General features: G+C 50.5%; 7 protein-coding genes across 7 annotated transcripts; 2 read left to right on the top strand and 5 right to left on the bottom strand.

Annotated features, from left to right (window-relative positions):
- Positions 1-16: 16 nt before the first annotated feature.
- Positions 17-1,008, bottom strand: V8C40DRAFT_249611 (MAPEG family protein). Its single transcript, XM_083216796.1, has 4 exons — positions 882-1,008; positions 624-781; positions 253-427; positions 17-193 (listed from the first exon to the last, which is right to left on the bottom strand). The coding sequence occupies exons 1-4, from the start codon at positions 914-916 to the stop codon at positions 109-111; spliced, it is 453 nt and encodes a 150-aa protein (XP_083071767.1). The 5' UTR covers positions 917-1,008; the 3' UTR covers positions 17-108.
- Positions 1,009-2,441: 1,433 nt separating this feature from the next.
- On the bottom strand, positions 2,442-4,643 carry V8C40DRAFT_48143 (type-X family DNA polymerase). The gene is made up of 3 exons (XM_083223022.1): positions 3,602-4,643; positions 3,351-3,530; positions 2,442-3,265 (listed from the first exon to the last, which is right to left on the bottom strand). The coding sequence occupies exons 1-3, from the start codon at positions 4,503-4,505 to the stop codon at positions 2,520-2,522; spliced, it is 1,830 nt and encodes a 609-aa protein (XP_083071766.1). The 5' UTR covers positions 4,506-4,643; the 3' UTR covers positions 2,442-2,519.
- Positions 4,644-4,734: 91 nt separating this feature from the next.
- Positions 4,735-6,993, bottom strand: V8C40DRAFT_249608 (uncharacterized protein). Its single transcript, XM_083216795.1, has 3 exons — positions 6,400-6,993; positions 6,239-6,334; positions 4,735-6,181 (listed from the first exon to the last, which is right to left on the bottom strand). The coding sequence occupies exons 1-3, from the start codon at positions 6,492-6,494 to the stop codon at positions 5,104-5,106; spliced, it is 1,269 nt and encodes a 422-aa protein (XP_083071765.1). The 5' UTR covers positions 6,495-6,993; the 3' UTR covers positions 4,735-5,103.
- Positions 6,994-7,150: 157 nt separating this feature from the next.
- V8C40DRAFT_249605 (uncharacterized protein) lies at positions 7,151-9,798 on the top strand. Its single transcript, XM_083216794.1, has 5 exons — positions 7,151-7,876; positions 7,934-8,410; positions 8,500-8,921; positions 9,003-9,217; positions 9,289-9,798. The coding sequence occupies exons 1-5, from the start codon at positions 7,799-7,801 to the stop codon at positions 9,555-9,557; spliced, it is 1,461 nt and encodes a 486-aa protein (XP_083071764.1). The 5' UTR covers positions 7,151-7,798; the 3' UTR covers positions 9,558-9,798.
- Positions 9,799-10,082: 284 nt separating this feature from the next.
- Positions 10,083-14,472, bottom strand: V8C40DRAFT_48088 (RecF/RecN/SMC). The gene is made up of 4 exons (XM_083223021.1): positions 14,079-14,472; positions 13,926-14,019; positions 10,242-13,857; positions 10,083-10,174 (listed from the first exon to the last, which is right to left on the bottom strand). The coding sequence occupies exons 1-4, from the start codon at positions 14,107-14,109 to the stop codon at positions 10,157-10,159; spliced, it is 3,759 nt and encodes a 1,252-aa protein (XP_083071763.1). The 5' UTR covers positions 14,110-14,472; the 3' UTR covers positions 10,083-10,156.
- A 1,033-nt stretch (positions 14,473-15,505) lies between these two features.
- V8C40DRAFT_249597 (glycerophosphocholine acyltransferase) lies at positions 15,506-17,997 on the top strand. The gene has a single exon (XM_083216793.1). It carries the CDS (start codon positions 15,972-15,974, stop codon positions 17,613-17,615), a length of 1,644 nt encoding a protein of 547 aa, XP_083071762.1. The 5' UTR covers positions 15,506-15,971; the 3' UTR covers positions 17,616-17,997.
- Positions 17,998-18,015: 18 nt separating this feature from the next.
- Positions 18,016-20,777, bottom strand: V8C40DRAFT_48062 (WD40-repeat-containing domain protein). Its single transcript, XM_083223020.1, has 3 exons — positions 20,273-20,777; positions 20,093-20,220; positions 18,016-20,030 (listed from the first exon to the last, which is right to left on the bottom strand). Exons 1-3 carry the CDS (start codon positions 20,566-20,568, stop codon positions 18,661-18,663), a joined length of 1,794 nt encoding a protein of 597 aa, XP_083071761.1. The 5' UTR covers positions 20,569-20,777; the 3' UTR covers positions 18,016-18,660.
- Between the last annotated feature and the right edge of the window lie 1,023 nt (positions 20,778-21,800).

Genomic DNA, 21,800 nt, shown 5'->3' with positions numbered 1-21,800 from the left:
GTGGGCGAAAAAAGCGTTTGTTTCCCCCAGCGTGTCTGGCGATGAGGAACAGAAATAACCATTAATTCAACAAAATTTTGCTATCTACACATGATGGAGAGGAGTGATTTAGTTGTCCAAGATAAAGATGATGGAGGTGTAAGCGGCCATGAACTTGAGCGCAAAGTCAGCCGCTCCCGCGAAATAAGCACCGCTTGACAATGTTAGTTAAAGGGGGACGGCTGTGAAGATTGAAGGTGAATTTTCACTTACAAGGTTCGGCCCTTGGGTCCGGAGCCGCTGGTGTAGCCGTAGAGGTAGAGGGTGCGGCCAAAGGACCAGCTTGCGCCGAGGATGGCGGCGGCGACGGGGAAGTGGAGGCCGGCGATGAAGAGGGCGCCGAGGGCTGAGGGCTGGTTCTCGATGAAGTTGGCGTGGGCACGTTGAGCTGAGGAGGCGGAGTTAGTTTTCATGAGAGTTTTTGAAGCTTTTGAAGGGATTCTTGATGATGGTCGAACTGAGCTATTGAGTGATATACAGGACAACGCAGTAAGGTGGTGAAGAGTGATGAAATAATTAGGAGTGAAAAGGATAAGAAATCTGCTTCTATTTCTTTAAAAGTAAATGAATGTAAATGTACATACCGCAGTTAAACTTGTACGCAGCAGGATCCTTTTCAGCCTGCTCGTGGGTGGCGTAGCAGTTGGGGTAGGCGATTTTGCTCTCCTTGCGGAACTTGCCTGTGCGGGCCATGTGCAGGATGTTGACGAAGAAGGTGGACGTGGCGGCGGCCAGGACGAAGCTGCAGTGTATATTAGAATTTTTGGTGTTTTATTTTCTTATGGTAGGTGGTGGTGATGATTTTTGTTTGGTGTTTCATTGGCGTACGAGATGAGACTTACCCGTATGCGTCGGGGAGGGTCAGAGTGATGGCCATTTTGGACGATTATACACAACAACAATTATGATAAAAAAGAAAGTGTTGTAAAACAATTTAAAATATTAGTGAATAGTATACACGACTTGTTCGAGGTTGACAACATTCGAAAAATGGCAGTGGGCACAGTTGTCAATTTAAGCGTCTGATTGTCCCGCCCCCCCCTGAACTCGCCATAACGGAGCTTCAACATACTATTTCCAGTGCTAGTGTCCAAGTCCCCAGTTTAGCATCTATGGCCTAAAGAAACTTGGACCCCCATTTTCCCTTCGCTTCTTCCCAGCCCAACGGAGTACGGAGTGCGATGGGCCGTTTTGATACAGTAGCTGAGACAATGTGCAAGGGGAGGGTGGGCGTATTGCACTAAAGTTCGGAGTAGAGGGAGAGGAACATAAGAGAAAAGAATAGAAGAAACTACCGAAGAGGCAAACCTACCCCCCCACTGCTTCCCCGTAACGTGTTCTTAATTTTTTTTTTCTCTTAGCTCCCGACTATTAAAAGGGAGCTTGGATTTTGGGCTTTGCGGACGATGGGGAATTCCGAATGCCGTTTTGGGAGGGTTTTTTGTTTTTTTAATGGATAACACGGCAGCCTGGTGGGATTTTCGTTGCGGAGATAAAAATTCAGGTACGGGGACGAGGACGAGGACGAGGAGGATCCATTGCCGGTGTTAGGAGCAGTATACTATGTCAAATAGGAAGCAAGATATTATCAACGGTATAGGTTCTAGTTTGTCTGAATACACGTATCTGGTGAATATAGGTTAATTGTGGGTGAATTGATGCAGTAAATAGTTATTCTTGTATAAGTGAGAAATAGGTGTAAGACAACAGAACATATTCGTTACTCACTTCACCAGCCAACTATTCAAACAACATCATACTTATACACGCACAGCACGAAATTATACATCAATGCCGCTGTGCATCGAATAAAACACACCCAACTCCTCACCGTCTGTCTATTTCCTGCGCCCTTTGCCTCGATTCCTTCGCTCTCGCCTCACTCCCCCCGGCGCTGCAACATCCGCCGACGGTCCGTATCGAAGCTTTTTCCCGAGCGCCACTCGGATCTTCGCTTGCGGCTTTTCATCCCACGCAAGCCACAATCTACCATCACCACCACGCAGCTCATGTGTTGCCTAACACAACTTCCCTTACTATACACTGAAAACATACTGCGTATTACATACGAATCAAATCCTCACAAATACGCTATATCATTAAAGGCTCGCAAAGGAACCCACGTCTGCGTCATCTCGTCGCTTGGCTTGCATGTCTCGCGCTTGGAGTCAGGCCGGTCCCGCGTAAAGTCCGCAGCTCAACGCCAAAAGTCCGCTTCAGCTCCCCGTTCCTTGCTTGATTCAGGTAAATCCATTGGCTTTGGTTTGATGAAGGAACGGCTATTTCCAAATTCCTGCAGTACATGTGATGCAAAAAGAGCATAAAATTCCTCCTTGGGGCTGTAATGCGGATGGGTTTCCAATGGTAGGGTGTGTGTGTAAACCAGGTATTATCATAGGTTGTTAGTTTAAACATGTGATATCGACATGGCCAACAACACCACCGCCAGAATCATCTAGTCTCCATGCAGAAAAGATTCTTCACCCCGTACACCTCTCTGCCGGAGGTCGCCATTCCAGATCGAGCCCCTCAAACACTCGCCTCTCTGCCGTTTCCATGTCCGGGGCCGGGCCTCGCTCGGAACTCTCGAGATCCACCCACGACCCGTCTGCCCTATTCCGAACGCCGCTGCTGTCGAACTTGAATCCCATCTTTGCCTTGCAGTAGCGTCGAAGATCCCGCTGAAATGTTGTTTCTCCGCTCCATCCAAGGATTGCGCACCCAGCCGTCTTCCAGGGGCTGATGATGATGTCGACTCTTCGGTGCGGACCATTGTGATCCTCGGGGTTCTGCCAAACCACCATGGCCTTGTCTAGCGTATCGAATCCTGATCCTGCAGGGCGACCCTCGCCTTTCCACGCCACGGGAGCCTGTCCGCGCTCGCTATTCTTTGTCCATACGCTCAAGGTGTGCGTAATGAAACTGCTCTTTTCCAAGCTAGTAACAAGCTTCTCAATGATGTCGAGTGTTTGAGTTTCAATGGGATGGCTCAAGACCACATCGACGTCGCCACTTGTAGGTTTGCCTCGTCGATAACTGCCCACAATGACCATTTGGAAACCTGGGTCGACTCGATGCGCATGGGCGAGAATGACACTGGCAATGGCCTCTGTCTCTTGCCGCGGAATCTTGAGCTGAAATTCGTCGTAGAATTTTACGCCAATCTGCTGTACCCGACTCAATGAATTCCATCCATGTTCTACAATATCATCAAGATCTCGCCAGCCTGGTAGTACAACAAGAAAGTAATTTGTTAGTATCCAGGATATAATTGTTCAGTGGCCAAGCACAAGTACAACAGACAGACATACCCTTCTTAAAGAATTGACGAGCAGTGATATCTCCAACTCCCCAAATATCGTAAAACGTCTTCAGCACAACGAGCTCAGTGTCTGTTTTAGCCGTGCTAGTCTCATCGGTGCAGCCATTGCTCGTCCATTGCTGGTATAGCTTTGCAATCTTGGGACCGCATCCTGGTAACCTTTCGATCTCTATGTTACAGGTCCCGATTGGGCAATATTAGCCTGTGAATAACAATGGAAGTGAATGCATGACAACTTACCCTGTGGTCTCTGTAAAAGATATGGGTACGCAGCAAGAGAGGCTATCGAAGTAGAGTAGGCCCTAACACCCACCTGATCTCCTCGTAGAAGCCGCAGTGTACGAATAGCCTTGAGTTCCGCGATAAATGCAGCATTCGGCGGGTCTACCAGCGATGGTCTTTGACACGAATACGTGGTATGAAGAAACTCGGGAATTGGCGGCAGAGGAATATCGTGCTCAGAGGTCGTCTCGTGATGCAGCTTCGGCGGTTCAGCATGCGGTCGCCCATCAGAGGCATTCGAGGAGCCAGTTCCTGGTCTTGTTGTCCGCTTCGAGTGTGGACTGTCATTGACGCTTTGCCGGTCCTCTATGGCTCGGGCGAGCACTGCTGAGGCTGACTTGGATGCTTCATTCCCTTTCTTTGACTGATCAGTTGCAAGGCTTGAACTCTGCAAGGACTGAGATGTGAGTTTGCGCCCTCGGTAAAGCAGATAGTCGTCAGCGGGCAGTGCGACATCTCGTTCGAGGCAATCGAAAAGCCAAGCCAGTTTAAGCACCAAAACAATATCCCCTGGACCCCTCAACAAATCCAAAATGCCACCATGATTCTCTTCCTCTCGGATTTCTGTATTCTCTGATCTCGATAGTCTCCGGCGCTTAGACGGAACCTCTGATGCTTCACTTCGCCCACGCTTGTCACCAACTTCTTCTCTTCCAGCTTCCTCCAGAGCCACCGGTTCCGTCGCAAGCTTAAGCCGCCTCAGCTCAAAAAGAGCACGCTCGGGTCTAGATATCTTGCCCAGAATAACGTTGGCTTCGTGAACGTTGTGAGTCAGCGTAGGGATTCTCGCCTCCAACTCACGCAGCTCGTCTGCTTGTAAGTGAGTTGGGAGCAAGAAGATGCGAGGCAGCTCAGGAGCCATGGCGCGGGGCCTTGTGTGAGCCAAACAGGAGGGCCATTATCTTTTCTTTATATAAAAATCAAAGCTTTATAGGAGAGGTAAGAATTATCAGGATTCCCTGGTTTTTTATTGACCGGTTACACTTGCAATGAATGAATTTGGTGTTGGGTGCAGTTTCGTCATTGTAACAGCGTGAATCTGGATCGAAAGCTTCCTATTGGCTCACCAAGACGCACTGGGAAGGACTTGGCCCCGCTCTTTTTATTGTCGCCGTTTCTAGCTGAGCAAACAAAAGAGATCAGACAGACAAAGACAAAAGCATCCACCCAACAATATAATATAATATATGACAACAGCCAACAAACACATTGTTCAGACGGAGATGAGCAATCTCACTGTTGCTTCTCGACTACAGTATGTGTCAAAGATGTCAAATATTCTCTCCTTGTTTTTAATAGAACCAACATATGCCCCGAGAACCGCTCGGTACCTATATGAAAAACGCCAGCTCCAAACTCTCCTGTGCAGTCTGCGCGCTGCCAGGTTGAGTTGCCCCTATTCTGTCTAAATGCTCTTGTAAAATTACACAAACTTTTGAGATCCGTTGGACGCGCGGCCTTTAAACATCCTCAAACTCGAGTTCATCGTCGTCTTCGTCTTCATCGCCGCTGTCATCCTTTTTAACTCCAGGCTCAACCTTGACCCGCTTGTTCGCCCTATCATCTGAGCTGTCTTCCATTCGAGATACGTCACCTGATGGAACTTCCGATGCCTCAGCCTTGATACCGGGCGTGCCCAGACCAGAGTTGTTGCCCGTGGCCATAACATCTTCGAATTCGTCATCTTCCTCTTCAGAGCCATAGTCCTCCCCTTCGCTCTCAGCATCTGCTTCTCGCGCCAAGATGGCAGCTTGCTCTGCTTTGAGCTTCTCGAAAATGTCATCAATCTGCGTAGTGGCATTGTTGTCGACCAATTTGCCCTGAGACAGTTTTCGCTCCGCTGCGTCTCTACCCAATCCTAAAGCAGCAGCTTCGGCTGTCGCAGAAAACGACTCTCCTGTAATAGTACTGTTTGACATCCAGGACGGGAGCGCGTTCTGCTGCGCAATCTTTTCTTTCCGAAGTCTCTCGGCCTCCTTCTCAGCCTCCGACGGTCCGTCAGACGTGGAAATGTTGACGGCAATGGACTGTGGACCCGTATTGGCCAAGCCTCGAACTGCCATGGGCCGAGACGAGGCGTCATCAACGGGTATCGTAGCTGCGCGTTGGTGTGTAGCGTCGCGGATCACCGGCCGAGCCTTTGACAAGGCCCGATCAAAGTCGCATTCCGGAATATGGGCTGCGTCGATTTTAGGCAACAGCTCGCTGATGAACTTGAATTGGTCATTCAGTCGGGTAGACTGTTCGTGCCCACCGGCATTTCGATCTGCTTCAAATGACAAAGGTCGTCGGCATCGGTGACAAAGGAAGCCCTCGGGCCCAACGCTGTCCAAAACTTCCATCGCGGTCCATTCCGCCTTACAGAACGAGCAAAAGTATTCCTTCTTTTCGTTTACCGGCACGGTAGTTCCCTGGACTTCTTTATCTATGTTGTAAACCCGCCACTTGATGGCGTCGATGGTATGTCGGTAGTTGATGTAGTACCATGTGCGATTACTCGGTCGCGGATTGCCTGGTCGCAACTCGGATCTCGTGTGACTATTAGAGTAAGCTTCCAGTCCCAGAAGAAAGCATGGCTGAGATCTTCAAGCCTACACTGTTAAGAAGCGGTCTTCTCTGAGTTTTCCGCATATCTTGTGCAAGTCCTTTGTGTTTATGGCCATTAAATAGGCAAGATCGTCATCGCGAAGACTGTCCACAACTTTTCAGCTCATCTCTTTTTTCACCAAATCTCAAAATCCATCGAAAAGGCATACGCTTCATGAAGAATCAGTGCGTCCACCACAAGGATGTCCCGTGTCGGGTAGAACGCCCGCATGACGGCCTTGATCAGTGTCACAGCGAGATCCATGATGCCAAACAAGTGACTACTTTCGTCTCGTCGGTAAAGAGGTGTATTCGGGACAGTAGGAGAATCGATGGGACCCGGGGTGGGAGAGCGTAGATCGTGTGAAGGGCTGGCGTGAGCTTGGGATGTGGTGGCTGCGGTTTCGATGCGATGATGCGACAGCTTACGGAGTCGATGTGGTAGGAGATGAACGTCGGTGAGAAAGAAATAACGTAATGCCGAGTGATCTACTGGGCATCACACATAGAGAGGCGACGCTGTTTGGGTATGTGGAAGAGGAAAACAAATCATGGTCAACGAAATGCAAAGGGCATGGCTGTAGTGGCCTGTGGCTTTATCGATTCGCCCCAGTTATGCAAGGTATTCACAGGCCAAATTCGCCCTGCTTGCTTTGAACCCGTTCGTTTTTGCTGGAATAGCGATGCTTTATCGGGGAACTGCAAATCGACCTATATTTCAGTCATTGGTGCCAATTCAAGAGTAGCTCGGTTGTAAATGTTAAGGTTTGTCGCGTCGAGCATCTTGCGTCCTTCTGCCTATCACGGATCGCGATTACAGCGAACCCGGAAGCCGGAAAAATATTCGGCCAGCGAATACACACACTCCTTAACACCCTTACACCCATGAACAGGCATCCAAGCAGTATTAGAGTGAGAACCAAAATAAGCATATTGAATCTCATTCATGAAAAACGCCCGTTGTCTAAATAAAATTTCTTAAATCTACTGATTGGCTCTATATGATGAAATATATAGCATGTTGAAGAGGGCCATTGACACAATTGGCAACCCAGTACGTAAAATCGTATAGGCCGCTTTTATAGCCCCTGGGTATATACGCCTCCCTCTACTCGTAGTTAACCACATCCACAACCACCATGGAGTAAGCACGTTCATGACCATCTACGATTCCATTGATCTCACTACCAAAGACTTGGCCGATGCGGGGGGTCATCAACTGGTACCACCGACCGTTTGCCGGTTTCCCGGAACTAGTTGTTACCAGTAATCCCGTCAACTCCACTGAACCTGGAGAGAGGCCGATTACTTTCGGGCTAAACAGCATCACGGGCCGAATGTCCCTTGTCTACAAATCATGCTACAGCCGCGAGGGATCGCGTTAGGGCCGCAAGATGACGGGCTCACTCCAGCGCGATGACGAGTTTCGCGAAGGATTCTACAGCTATATAGACTAGAACGTGCGTGAAAGGGGGAACAGAATTGTGTTTCTTCTCTCTTTGAATCTCGTACGAATCTTGTATGGGCCTCGTATAAGTCTAGTATAGAGAGTGTTGACACTGAAACACCATGAGACTCGCAGAACGTTCTACGACCACCGCGTTGGTAGCGGCTGCTGCTGTATCAGCGGCTTCATATGAAACATGCGTAAGAAGCCAACCTAACCTTCACTATCCCGATAAACATGATGCTGATCTTCCGCAGTGTGATCGTCTCGCCTCCGCGCTGGGCGACATTGTCACCACCACGCCCTTCACCGCGAACGACTGGTTCTCTATACAAGAGTCGACCCTCGTGCCGGCCTGCATCGTCCGGCCGCGTTCCGCACAAGATGTTAGCAACGCCGTGACAATCCTCAACTCATCACGGGCGCCAGGATGCCAATTCGCCGTGAAAGGAGGCGGTCACACTCCGGCAGGAGGCTTCGCCAACATCCAGGGCGGCGTGACCTTTGACATGGGGCACCTGAACGCGACGTCTCTGAGCGAGAAGGGGAACTCGGTTGCTGTCGGGGCGGGCGCCGTTTGGAACGATGTGTACGGCTATCTAGATGGGTTTAATCTCGCTGCCGCTGGTGGGAGGAACGGTCTCGTCGGTGTTGGCGGCCTGCTCCTGGGCGGTGGCATCTCGCACTTCTCGCCGCGAGTTGGGTGGGCGTGTGATGGCGTTGTTGGATTCGAGGTATGTACACGCTTGTTGCTTCATCTCTCTCCCTACTTACTGTCTCTTCAGCCCCCCCCCCCCTCGTATTCTAACTTTCTCAACCAAAGGTCGTCCTCGCAAACGGCACCATCGCAAACATCTCCGCGACAAGCCACCCCGATCTGTACCGAGCCCTCAAGGGCGGCGGCAACAACTTTGGCGTCGTAACGCGCTATGAGCTGAAGACGTTCCCGCAGGGCAACATGTCGGTCAACACCTTCTCATACGACGTGTCCCAGGTCGGTGCCGTGTTCGACGCTTTCAACGACGTCGCCGCCGATCCAAACTTCGACCCCTATGTGTCTCTTCAGGCGGGTTTGCTGTACAGTTCGGCGGCGAAGGCGTGGTCGGTGAGCGCTTCGGCTTATTATACGAAGCCTGTGCTTCATCCGGAGGTGTACAGCGGGTTCGAGGCTCTGCCGAGCATCTCCAACACCTCCTCGATCACGAGCGTGGCTTCGCTGGCTGCGGAGAATCCTACTCCGCCGCTGTAAGTTCAACATCTCCCTGAGATATATGTACCGTTTCTATGAAGAAGAGGAATGTGTCTAATGCAGACTTTGGTGGATAGGAACTGGCTCTTCGCCACGCTTACTCTGGGGACCTCGAGCGAGACAATGCTTGACATCTTCAAGACCCTGAACGGGTCCTTGTACGACTTCAATCCCGCCGGTGGTGTCACATGGAACTTTGCCTTTGAGCCCCTTCCATCCGTGATGCTTTCAAAATCTGCCGCCACTGGTGGAAACGTTCTCGGGTTGAATCCCCAGGATGGCAATGGTATCGGTAAGTTGCTCCGCCCAGAATCTTCTCGCACCATGTTCTTGTACATGCAAGTCTAACTCTGACATCAACAGTCCTTCTTTTCTCTGCCCTCTGGCCAAACTCGAGCTCCAGCGATGCTATTTACCAGCAAGGCCGAGACACTTTTGCAGCTATTGAGAAGGTCGCTGAGCAAAAAGGGGTCCTACGAAAGTTTGAGTATCTGAACTATGCCGGCCCGCACCAGACACCGCTGGCTTCTTACGGGGCGGACAGCCTGAACTTTCTCCGTCAGGTCAGCAAAAAATATGACCCAACTGGAGTATTCCAGCACAAGGTGCCTGGTGGCTTCAAGTTGTGGTGATAGTATTTGTGTCGCGGGACAAATGGCGTGACTATCTACATGTATAATTGACGCTATTAACGGCACGGATATCGCTGTATGAACTATTCAGTGAGCTGGTATTGTGTATATTAATTGACCTGGAAGCCCCCTATTACTGGGTTGGGAGGTTTGGAGATAATACGGACCCTTAATGTTCACGCTGTACATGCCACACTACGCTACATACTATAGCAGAAAAATTCTTATGATTATCCGTAATGATGACTCTGATCATCCCTTTATTCTCCTAGGTACTATAACTCTAACCTGGTATATACATCACACATACACATCTTTCTTTACTCGATGTCTCCGTAGCTCCTGGGCGTCAGGTTCGAGGCCCAATTTGCATCATGACAATACCCATGAGGGTGAAATCGATTTAATTAGTAAAAGAGAAAGGGAATATATTCATCCATGCGCCAAGTAACTCATAGCTCGTGGTTGTCCAATAATCGAGGCGACACCGCCGCTCATTGGTTCCCTGCATTTTCCTATCCAGCCTGCCCTGCTCTCTACTTACAGCCTCTCCAGTCGTTAATATTGATACATAAACAAGGAATACCGGGAGCCTGGAATTAGGCATATTTCCTCAGCTAAAGTGGATAAATGAATTAGCTCTGCTGTGCACTCAAGTAAAGCGGCGGTTATCAAATGACTTACATCCAATGTTAGCGTCCGGGAGCTGTTCACCTCCTGGTCACGATATACGCCGACAAGACTCTCGCTGTCTTGGAATAGACCGGCCTTCAAACTGATGACGATGAATTGCATGCCAGGGCCCGCGTGTTCCCGGATATACTTCTTGATCTTGTCCACATTGGCATTGTCCAACGCCGCGTCGACTTCGTCCAAGACAAAGAAAGGACTTGGCTGGTAGCTGTGGATGGCAAAGAGGAGCGCCAGTGCTGCCATGGTCTTTTCACCACCAGACAGATGCTCCATGTCTCGGAATCTCTTGAGCGGCGGCATGGCATGATATTTGATACCTGACAAATAGGGCATGTCTGTGTCCTCTTCAATATCTAGGTAGGCCTGACCACCCAGCGGGTAAGCATCTGATCGCGTGAGATCCTTGTAGACGTTCGATATCTGTTCCTGGATGTGAGTAAAGGCCTTGTTGAACAGCTCGTATCTTTTCTGCTTGACGCTGTTGAAGGCTTCCTTCGCCTTGTGGGCCGTTGATTTCGAGTCTTCGTATTCTTGGTCCGTCTGCTTGAGCCTTGTCTCGACGCTTTCTAATCGTTCCATGGCTCTCATGTTGGGATTCAGCTTCTCCAGCTCTGCTGAAAGAGACGAAATCTTCTCTGTCAAAGTGTCTTCGACACTAGGCTCACCAGACTCCTTCAAGTCCTCCTCGAGACCATCGAAATCGATTTCGATACCATGATCATCCAAAGCAAGATCCATCATATCGTCTTCTCCACCATCGACGTCCATGGCATCTGGATCTTGTCGCAGTAAGTCATCCTCTGTCGGTAGGTTGTCAAGAGCGCCTCCGGCTAACGGAATCTGGATCTGCTCGAGCCTGCATCTTCGCAGGAGTGCGGATTTGCCTGCGCTGTTCTTTTGCACAGTGGTTTCCAGGGCGTTAATCTCTCGCTGGCAGGCTTCAATGTCCTTGCTGTGTTTTTGTAGCTCGGCCCGAGCCTCGCTGACCTTTTGGTTCTTTTCCAACTGCTCAGCCTTCATCTCTTCCAATGTCTCTCCAAGAGCTTCCAGCTCGTCTTGGTCATCGCGCATCGACTCTTCGATTTCGGCCTTTTCCTTGTTGTATGTCCTCATATCTTGCTTGAGACGTCGAATCTGATCTTGTATTCTCTTGATACGTGCTTCCGTGTCACTGTGGCGCGTGATTTCCCATTTGAGTCGACTTTCTAGTCTCTGCCTCTGAACCTCGTATTGGTTGCGCTTCTCGGAAATCTCCTGCTCTAGTTTACCCTGAGAAGCGTCGTACGCGCGAATGTCGCTGTATCCAAGTTTCCTGCAGAACCCATCAAAGATCTCATCTTCCACGCGAGCTATAGCGTCCTTAAACTCCTGGACCGTCTCCTTTGTACGGTTCAGTTGCGATAATTGCTGCTCGTACTTGGGCTGAAGTTCTTGAAGCTGCTTCTTTTGGCTGTCCAGTTCGCGCTTCTTGCTTGTCCAGTTCTTGTTCAAGGCTGCCAGCTCGTCCCTAGTCGCCGCCAGCTGCCGTTCAAGTCCGTTGAGCTCGATGTGGAGAGATTCCTCCTGGGTTCCCCGACGATCCGCCTTGGGAAGGCGATCGATCTCGCTCTTCAACTTGGCTGCCATACGCTGGAGATTCTGGACATCGGCTTCTTCAAACTTGCGCTTTCCACCCTTAGGTTCAGGACCACGACCACCTGTCATCAAGCCAGCCTTATGGATGATGTATCCCTCCACCGTAACAGCCTTGACGGGGATTTTCTTGTCATAGCAAATGTGCTTAGCAATGTCAAGGGTATCACAGACCACGGAGCTGCCGCATGCGTATGACATGGCTCTCTCAACCGATGCATCAAAGTTGATGGTGTCGATGGTGAGTCTCGCACCGGGGAAGCCCTTGATTGCGGTGTTGACAGCATTGACCTTGATGTTGTCTAGCGGAATAAAGGTCATGGGAGGAAATCTCTGTTCTTTCAAATACTGAACACAGTCCACACCGGTTTTTTCCGTATCGACAACTACGGAGTCAAAGTCTCTTCCCAAGGCAACAATAACAGCCTCGTCGAACTTCTTCTGCTTCGGTGTGCACAAGTTTCCGATGCGACCGCGAACTCCAGGGAATATACGCTTCAAAGTCGTCACCATTTCCTTCATGCGTACCTCTCGATCATTTTGACGGCGACCATCGTCGGCTTCTCTAAGCTTCCTTGCGACGTCCTCAAGCTTCTCTTCGAGCTCGGTTCTTTTTTGGTTAGTTCGAACTCGCTCAGATTGGAGCTGGTTGAACTCCTTCTTCTTGGCGGCAATGTCATTGGTAATGTCCTTGGTTGCAGAGTCGGCAGCGCTTCGCCTCTCGCCGATGCTAGTCAGCTCTGCTTCCATTTTCTCAATGGTCCCTGAGATGCTGTCCACTTTGCCCTTGAGACTACTGACAGTGACCTCATCCGCTTTCCTCTGTCGCTCGAGGTTCTCCAATTTTGCTTGGTTGGAGCCGGTACGGGCCAAGACTTGGGCTCGGAGCGTGTTGTATTCTTTGCGGTCGTCGTCGCTAATGTCTCGGCCTTGCTTCTTCAGTTGATCCTTGATATCTTTTTCAAACAGATCCTGTGCCTTTTTCACGCTCCCAATATCTTTCTGGACCTTTTGCACAATGTCTGTCTGTTCCTCGAGCTCCTTGCCGACTTTCTGTGCCTGAGTTTGGAGCTTGTCAATTTGCTGCGAAGACTCGTGGATTTTCTCGTCAAACGGAACCAGGGCGTTCTCCTTATCCTCAATGCTTCTTTCCTTGTGCTTGATATCCTTTTCCACCTTGCTGACTTGTTTCTGAACTGCAGATTGTTCCTTTCGGGCTGAATCAAGTTGAGTTTCAAACTCTTCCACGTTTCTCCGCATCTCCTTCAAGTCCTCGTGGTGCTCTTGGATAGCGGTGCTTGAATCGTCCATAGCTTTCTGAAAATGGTACAGCTTCCAGAGGCAGTGCGTAACAATGGCCGCATCTCTTTCCTCTGTCTTCTTCTGGAAACTGTCTGCCTCCTTCTTTTGCTCTCGATACTGTTTGATTTCGGAGTTGATACCACGGCGGCGATGGAACTGGAAGTTTTGGTTCTCGATGGCCTGCTCTGCCTCGACTTGGAGCTTTTCGTACTCAGTCTTGTATTCCAGACTTCCCGAGATCTGCTCAATGAGCCGCGTAAGGTCTTGTGGAGACTGCGAAGCGATGGCTTCGACATCACCCTGGAAAACCAGGAAATTGCGGGCCTTGATTAGGATGTTTTCCGTTTCCAGAGCATCGTTGTATTGTTGAGCCGTAACCACCCGGTCGTTGATGCGATATTCACTGGCTCCTCCACTCGTGATGGTTCTCTTCCACCTCTGTTCTTCGCCAGCGTCGTCCTCATATACTGCCATGACCCAGGCGGTCTTTGGATCGCCTCGAGACGCCTTATCGTCGTCGGCAAAATTGCTGGCGTCTGCAGTTGCTTCAGCGGAACCATCGTCGTTGATTTTTGAGGTTTTCAAGACGCGTCCTCGGTAGACGAGTTCTTTCAGGTGCGTGGATCGCAAATGCGAAGACTTGATGCCAAGGACGAAGGAGATGGCGTCCATACTATCCACCCATGGTATTAGTATACCGGGGAAACGAGGTGACATGCGGATTTGATCACAATGACTTACGAATTCGATTTACCCGATCCATTGGGCCCGATGATGGAAGTGAAGTAGGAATCGCCAAACAAGAGGGTGTGGTGGCCCTTGTAGGACTTAAAGTCTTGAGGCGCATTGTTAGTTAGAGCGGGCAACCGCAAATAGAGATTCGACAAGACATACTGTGCAGCTCGAGGCGTATAAGTTTCCCCATGGTGAACTAGATGCTAAGTATCGACTGGCTAAGTTACAAAACGGAGTGTTGGAGGCGGTGCGGCTCTGGCGACTGGAGCACGCGCGGAGAGCAATTCAAGATGTTGACAACACCATTCAACGGGGATGATTCGGCGCTCTGGGCTCATAGACGGTGTCGCGTAAATCAAAAGTATCTCGCACAAGACATGAGACGCCAGCCCGTCATGCTAGAAAATCCTAAGCGGTGCTGCTGCGAGTTGCGCAATGCAAGATGGAGATGGCACTTGACGCGTCGCGAACTGGCGATTCCGTATAGCTCACTAAATCCAGGTAGCACCACTAGGAGGACTTGGCCTAGTACGGAGCGCCGCACTCAGTAAAATGGTGGGGGTTTTTTAGTAGGGCGTTTCCTACAACCAGCAAGCAAACCGCTAGACTAGCATCAACAGAGAGCTTTGGTGCTTGGAGCCTTTGATGGGTCGGATTATTCTATTCTCCGCATTCCGCGGCTGGTACTTCCAAGTTGTACCTCGTCCTGCTCGTTCTCATAAATTGCCGGCTGTTTTCAATTGAATCGACCTGAATTGATTCACGTGACTCGCTTCCGGATTCATTCAAACAGCCAGACACATGCCACCGCCCAGCTGACTCAAGGCTGGAGGTTTTGCCCTGTTAGCGCCCGGTCGACCTTCGTTCTGTCTCCTCCAACCAGAGAGCGGAATCGCAGCACCTGCTATCCAGCAACGGCTCTGAAGCTACTAGAAATCTTATCCTTCCCAGCTTTTCACCTTGTGGAAGGAAAAAAAATTCAATATCTCGGTGGAAAGCCAGGTCAGGTGGACAAGGCCACATTGCTTTTTTTTTTTTTCTCTTAGCCGCCTGGTACTTCTATATACCTGCCTACCTAACAGTAGCAGGTATCTGTAGGTATAGATATCCATCCAAATTTGGTTTATACTACCTCTGGGTACTTTAGCAGTAGATTGGGCTGCCGTGCACAAGACCTTTTCAGCATGCATCTCCTACTTCCATTCTCTCTGCCATCGGGTAGCTGTCCAAAGTTGCATGTGAAAATGTCACCAGCCCAATGAGAGACACTGCCTCTATATCCAAATGCTTACCTAGCAGTACTTGATGCATGTACACTCTTTGTTGGGCGCAGGGGTCCTGGAGCCGCTAAGGCAGCTGGAGCATGTGGAGTTGGGGGAGTTGGCGGGCTGCCGTGTTCTGAAATACTTGGCTGGCATCATGGTGGGCGACCATGCGAGATAGCGTTACTCAAAGCTACTCTCCTCACGCGGTTATTCTAAATAGCATGCTTGTAGATCCAAGTACTCTAAAGTAGCCCCCGGTACTTCTTAACTGCGGTGGACTCGCCGGAAGGTAATCACATGGGTCTGCCAGCAACGCTTCCAAGGCGTTTCGCGGATGATCATCGAGGGCAGCATCAGTCGTCATTTTAGGCTCGTGTCGACCTGCAACCTAAAAGAGAATCTCTTCCTGTTTTCTTTTCAACTTTGATTTTACTCGAGCCATCTCCGGATCCTTCCAGCATCGAGAACATTTCACTGCTGGCGGTCTTTCCCTCTTTCTTCCTCCCCTCCATCCTCTCCTCCCCTACTTATTCTTCTTTTCTGCTTCCTAAGCTGGCCGTATCCCCTTGACCCACGTGTCGATCCGTCGTCAATCCGTTGTCATTGCATGCAGTGTCAATTTTGCCACCGCTGCAGATAACAACATTCAATCTCGCTGCTCTGGCCGTCATTATTTGATCTGGCTTGGCTGCCGATTGTCGAGGGCTGTTTACCGTGTCTCAAATCGTTTGGACTGTCGTATATGGGCATGAACAAGGTGCAAGCCTAGTCCTGACCCCCCGCCAAAATGGACGAAGAAAATTCGACGCCTGTCTCAACACCAGAGACTAGGTCGACTGTCAATGGAGAGCGCTCGCTGCCCGCCATGGCAGAGGCCGAGCTTGCTTCCCCCCTGAGCTCATCGCCCATGGATGCCGAAATCCTCGACTCCCCCAGTCTCAGTGCTACGACTCCCAAGAGCCACAGGCTTTCAAGGAACCCTTCCTTCTCTGGTAGCAGCAGTACATACCAGGACGACTGGGACGCCCTCCCGCCGCTTGACCGCTTGACCGTCCTCGACCTGTTGGACAACTTTGCCCTGCCCCAGCAGCTCGAGAAGCTCCAGAGGGGCATCTCTGCCCAGACCGACAAGGTGCGACGGTCTCGAGATGCCTTCAAGTCGAGAACCCAGAATGCCCGCGACCGAATGGTGGAGGAATGGAGGCGGCGTGTCCCCTCGGCCGATGAACAGCTCGAACGATATAGGAAGCGCATGAGGCAGCGAGTCGAGAAGCTCGGCAAGCAGTGGAATGATACAAAGGCCATCAGCCTCCGAGAGAAGATATCCTTCATCTGTGGCGTTATGAACATCTTTGCGAGCGGATATCTAATGGGTGGCTATCCGGAGTGGTTTCACATCTGGTATACGGCCCAGCTTATATACTTCATGCCCATTCGTATCTTCACATACCATCGACGTGGATACCACTACTTCTTGGCCGATCTCTGCTACTTTGTCAATGTGCTTCTGATGCTAAGTCTTTGGGTCTTCCCACAATCAAAACGGCTCTTCACGGCTGCCTACTGTCTGGCTTTTGGAAACAATGCTGTGGCAATCATCATGTGGCGTAACTCGTTGGTATTCCACAGCTTTGACAAGGTCACATCGCTCTTCATCCACATCATGCCTTGCGCGACGCTTCACTGCATTGTCCACCTCTATCCCCCCGAGCTGCAGAAGACACGTTTCCCCGCCATCTGGGCCATCAAGACCGCGAACCCTGGTTCTCCTACAGCATACGCCAATGTCTTGTCTATGCTCGCATGGAGCACGATTCCATACGCAATCTGGCAGCTAAGCTACTACTTCTTCATCACGGTGCGCCGCAGGGAAAAGATCGCTGCTGGCAGGCCCACATCCTTCACCTGGCTTCGAAGATCCTATGCAAAGACCTGGATCGGCAAATTCGTCCTCGCTCGCCCGGCCGCGTTACAGGAGCCAACGTTTATGATGATTCAGTACGTTTATGCCTGTCTGACTATTGTGCCATGTCCACTTTGGTTCATCAGCCGATGGGCGTCCACTGCCTTCTTGCTTGTCGTGTTTGGCTGGAGTATCTATAACGGCGCAACGTTCTACATCGATGTCTTTGGCAAGAGATTCCAGAAGGAACTCGAGGCTATGAGAGCAGATGTCATCAAGTGGCAGAACAACCCAGAGACTCTGCTCCAATCGCCTCAAATCGCTCCTCACATGGATGGTGGTCCTGTGCAGGCCACGAGTTTGGATGCCCAACTGGCACCATCGCCAATGCGACCCGACGCCGGGAAGAACCGGTCCACTAGCTTGGATCACATACCACTGCTAGATGAGAGCTCCAAGATCAGCGCAACTGGCATAGATAAGCAAGATGAAGGTGTTGCGAGGGAACGGAAGCCCGGCCAGGAGTAAAGAAACCCCTTTTCGGGTGCAGGACGGTTGCAAGGAGTCGAGGCCGATGACGTCGTCTGATGTCATACACTTAGATATAACAGTAAGATGAGGATATACGAGTAAAGAGCAGGAAACGTGAGCCGGGGTTCTTAATGTATCTTTGGAATGATATCCTATGGGGGTTTTGTTTTTTTCGAGTCTTACGAGAGTCCAATTTCATAGCGGCAAAGGGAGTCTGTCTGTAGCTACTACAACGGGGGGCACTTGAGCGTGGGTTTGTTTGGATGACGGATTTGGAGTATTCCTTTTGTTCTTTATAACGTCTTGCCATGTATTTATTGCTCAATGATTATGAACCTTCTTCTTTTTGTTTTTCACCTATTTTGTCACACATCTACACACTATTACCGATATCACTAATTTGCAAAGTGTTGATTCATCAAGTGTAGATACGTAATATATTTTGTCTCTGGTTCATGATCAGACATGTTTCTCCTGTCCTCTCTATAGATGCGCTAAGCTGCCGTGAAGCAACAACAATCAAAAATCGCTACCAGGACGATTTTTCCCTTCTGTCGTCCCAATTGACTGGACTCGCCCCTTCATCTGCGAGGGGGGAGGTGTTCAAATAAAAAAGCCAATGACCGCCTTTTGGGCTTTGATATATAGAAAGCCCAACCCAAACACCAGAAAAATAAAATAAAAAAGTTGGTTACCATGGTCATGAAAAGGGTGGTCCCCTCATCAACCACCGCGCCGGATTATGCCAAATGATACAATCAAATGAATAGTAAAGACGTTATCGCGTTTCCCTTCCGCACTTTCAATATCCCAGAGCTCTGGCGTGGAAGCTCGCTCGCACGCATTGCCAAACGACACACAACTCCTCGCGTGAAAAAAACCAAAAAAGAGCAAAAACCAAATAAAGGTGTGTTGAAGAAAAAGAAGGTACGAGACGCCCCGGGTATAAACATAGAAGATAGAGCATCTTGTCAAAGGAGAGATATGAAGTCAATCAGATTATCATGTCCTCTTTATGATTTGATCAGCCACAAGCTAGATTTCATCGAATGATGCCCCAGTCGGCGAATTTGCCGCCTCCGGTCTCACCATCCTCGCGAGTACCGGGTCGTCGACCGAAACAAGACCAGAACCGTAAAGTTTCGTCGCCGGCGCCCGTCACGATGACACGGCCGTCGGGACTCATTGCCAGGTACAGAACGCGGTATGTGTGTCCCGTCAAGCTGGCTACTTGCGTCATTGACGGGTACTTCCACACAACGATCTGGTTCTGGCTGTAGCCATGTGTCGAGACAATTTCGTTGGAGTTCTTGGACCAGGCAAGGTTGCACACCTGGCTTCCGGTATCGATTTCGTTAACAACGGTTCCCTTAACGGTGTCGTGAAATATGATGCGTCTGTCGGCTGTACCGCCGCCAGAGGCAAGTAGGCCTCGCTGGTGCGGTGACCACGCAATAGCCTTGACGGCAGCATTGTGATCTGAGAATTTCCATAGCGGCGTGTCTGAGAGCTTGTCCCAGACCATCAGCTTGTTGTCGTTGCCACCGCTGGCTAGCTGCCCATCCTCGCAGTTCCACTTCAAACCGCAAACTTCTTGCTTGTGCCCGACAAGCTTCTTGAGCCACTGGTCTGGTGCTCGAACGTCTCTGTGGTATATCAGCCGATCGCGCGAGCCAGACGTCAGAATATGTGAATTCCACGCCAGGGACCCAACTCGGGCTGTGTGTCCAGTCATGGTCCTTAATCTTCTAGCTTTTTCGGCATCCCAGATCTGGACAAGACCCTTTCCGGTTCCAATGGCAAGGTGCGTGCCTTTTTGTATCCATGATACACTTGTTACGGTATCATCCTCCAAAGTACATAGCTTGTTGACTTTGGACGTCTGTGCATTCCACATGTAAACACTGGATCCTAGCCCGACTCCCAGAACATTTGCACTCCCCCAATCAACCAGGTTGAGGTAGAAGTCGTCTGCCAACTCGGGTGCGTCAAGGACTTTGTAGGGGACTTTGCTGACCGCTCGGGGTTGGCGACGCGGACTCAAGAGCATCTGCTGGCTGCCAAGACGCACAGGAGATAGACTGTAGATCTCTGCTCTTGTATCCAGATTCGGGCCATGCCGACTCTGCGGGGTTTTGGATGGAGTAAGATGGCCCACAGGATGTCCATGTTGGCGTGGTGAGAGATATGAGAAGAGATTCTTGTGGGGGGTTGAGGGTGTGAGTGATGAAGGTAGGGTTACTACGGAACCGTGACTAGGAGGAGTGTGAGATCGTGTGCCATCCTGAACGCTGACAAGCGAAGAGGCTGGCAAGTTGCTGTCTGGTGAGAGAGCGGGTGTCAATTGCGGCACGGATCCCTCAAACAGCTCCGCACGCAACAGTGTTGAGAATGTGCGATTGGCTTCTTCGGCTACGTCATGGTTAGCACTTGGTTTTGTTTCATTGCCAGAGGAGAGGGGAAAAAATTCATACTCTTCTGGAAATGAAGTTCGCCCTGCGGCGTCCTTTTCTTATGCCTTGACGGCGTGGCGGGAGAGGCATCTTCATGCAAAAGGCTAAAGCTGGCTTGTAAATCCTGGCCAGTGCGAGTAGGGATGAAACTAAAGATGTTGTTAGAACCATGCAAAGCGTCCTAGTGGGGGGATGACCAACCGATCGCCATTTATCCTCTGGCGTTTGCGAGAGGGACTGGCTCCGGGAGTGCTTTCACGATGAGGCTGAAGTTCCCTCAACAGGAGATTGTCGACGGCATCGACGTCGAAAGCTGCTGGATGGGTCACATCACTAGCCCTGGTCCTGCTTCGCAGCTGTCGCATCGCAGTGCCGCTGCTTTCGGCATTCGGTTTTGAGTCTAGGCGGCCGCGATCTGATGGAGGAGGAGGAGTGGACATGCGAGCGGAATTGGTGGGCAGCTTTGACTCGCCCATGGTCTTCTTGGAGGCACCCATGGCATCGACTGATTGAATAAAGACCCTTTATATGATGCTAAAGACAGTGAATTTGGGCCTGGCGGACGAGATCTGGCTGACAGAAGCGGCACCGTCTGTCGGATCGGACCCTTGATTATCGGTCGTGGGCTGTGTGGCGGGGGAATGGCGTGTACGGTGATGTTGATGTCAAAGACGGACGATGTTATGCTAGCAGCGACTGTGAGGAAACGAGCGAGCGCGCATCCAGTCACAGGGCGAGGCCAACGCCGGTGGTCATGGAGCAGCGTCAACCAAGAGAGAGAGGGCGGGTTTGGCGGCCTATCGCATGCCACTGGGTGGTTGTTTTTTGTGTCGAATGAAGAAAGCGATCGCACAGGCGGGTGAACGTGAATGGTCCAAATACAAAAGAAAGTCGTAAGAAGCAGAATGTCCCCGGGATGTTCGGTCGCTGTTTGATAATCGTCTTGCAAAAGCGCAGGAGGCAAAGAGAGGGGGTTGGGGCGATGAAGACGAGACGGGCTCGTGAAAGCTGCGAGAGGCTGATGAGGGAGGTTGAAGCTGCTGGGGAAATGGCAGTGCGCCTGGCGAAGTGCTGGGCTAGGCCTGGTTGGGGGGCGTTAACGTGCTAAAGGGGGGTGGAACAATAATACTGGACGGTTTAGGTGCTAGTGGGAAAACGCGGGCTGCGTCTGAACAACAAATACACACCAGAACGCCATTTTGGCTGCTACCATTCGCTGCACCGCAGTGGAATAAACAACATTGACCAGGGCGAAGGGATCACTTTGATTGTTATTGTGATTGATTAAAACTATATAGCCCTGCGGCTGCAACGCATGGTTTTTAATTAACTCGCGCGATATGCAAACGGCGTTTTTTCCCAAATACCCAAAAACTCGATGGTTTTTATCAGAGTAAAAGGCATTTGCTTTCCCTACCGTCCAAAGGTACCTACAAGTACCATGTACCCTGGGTCTTAAGCAGGGCGGCTTTTGCGCTGGAAACTCAATTAAACACCAGCTGCATGCGCGTTCTTGCCCAGCGGTTGCAGTGCTGAACGCTCGCTTGTAGCTTTTGTTCCGGTACGTACGGAGTACTTGTATGCGCCCACACGTGCCTCGTGCGCATTGAACGGCCGTCTGCAGCCATGTACTGTACATAATTAAATTGATCCATGATGCTATCAGTTGTAATTTGATCACATCACACCATTAGGATGGGAGGGGGCTGAAAAGGAACCAGGCGCATTG

This window comes from Trichoderma camerunense, assembly GCF_050948025.1.
Source record: "Trichoderma camerunense strain CBS 138272 chromosome Unknown V8C40scaffold_12, whole genome shotgun sequence".
In the NCBI taxonomy this organism is placed as follows: domain Eukaryota; kingdom Fungi; phylum Ascomycota; class Sordariomycetes; order Hypocreales; family Hypocreaceae; genus Trichoderma; species Trichoderma camerunense.
Note: the sequence above shows the minus strand (reverse complement) of the source record. Positions and strands in the feature narration are given on the sequence as shown.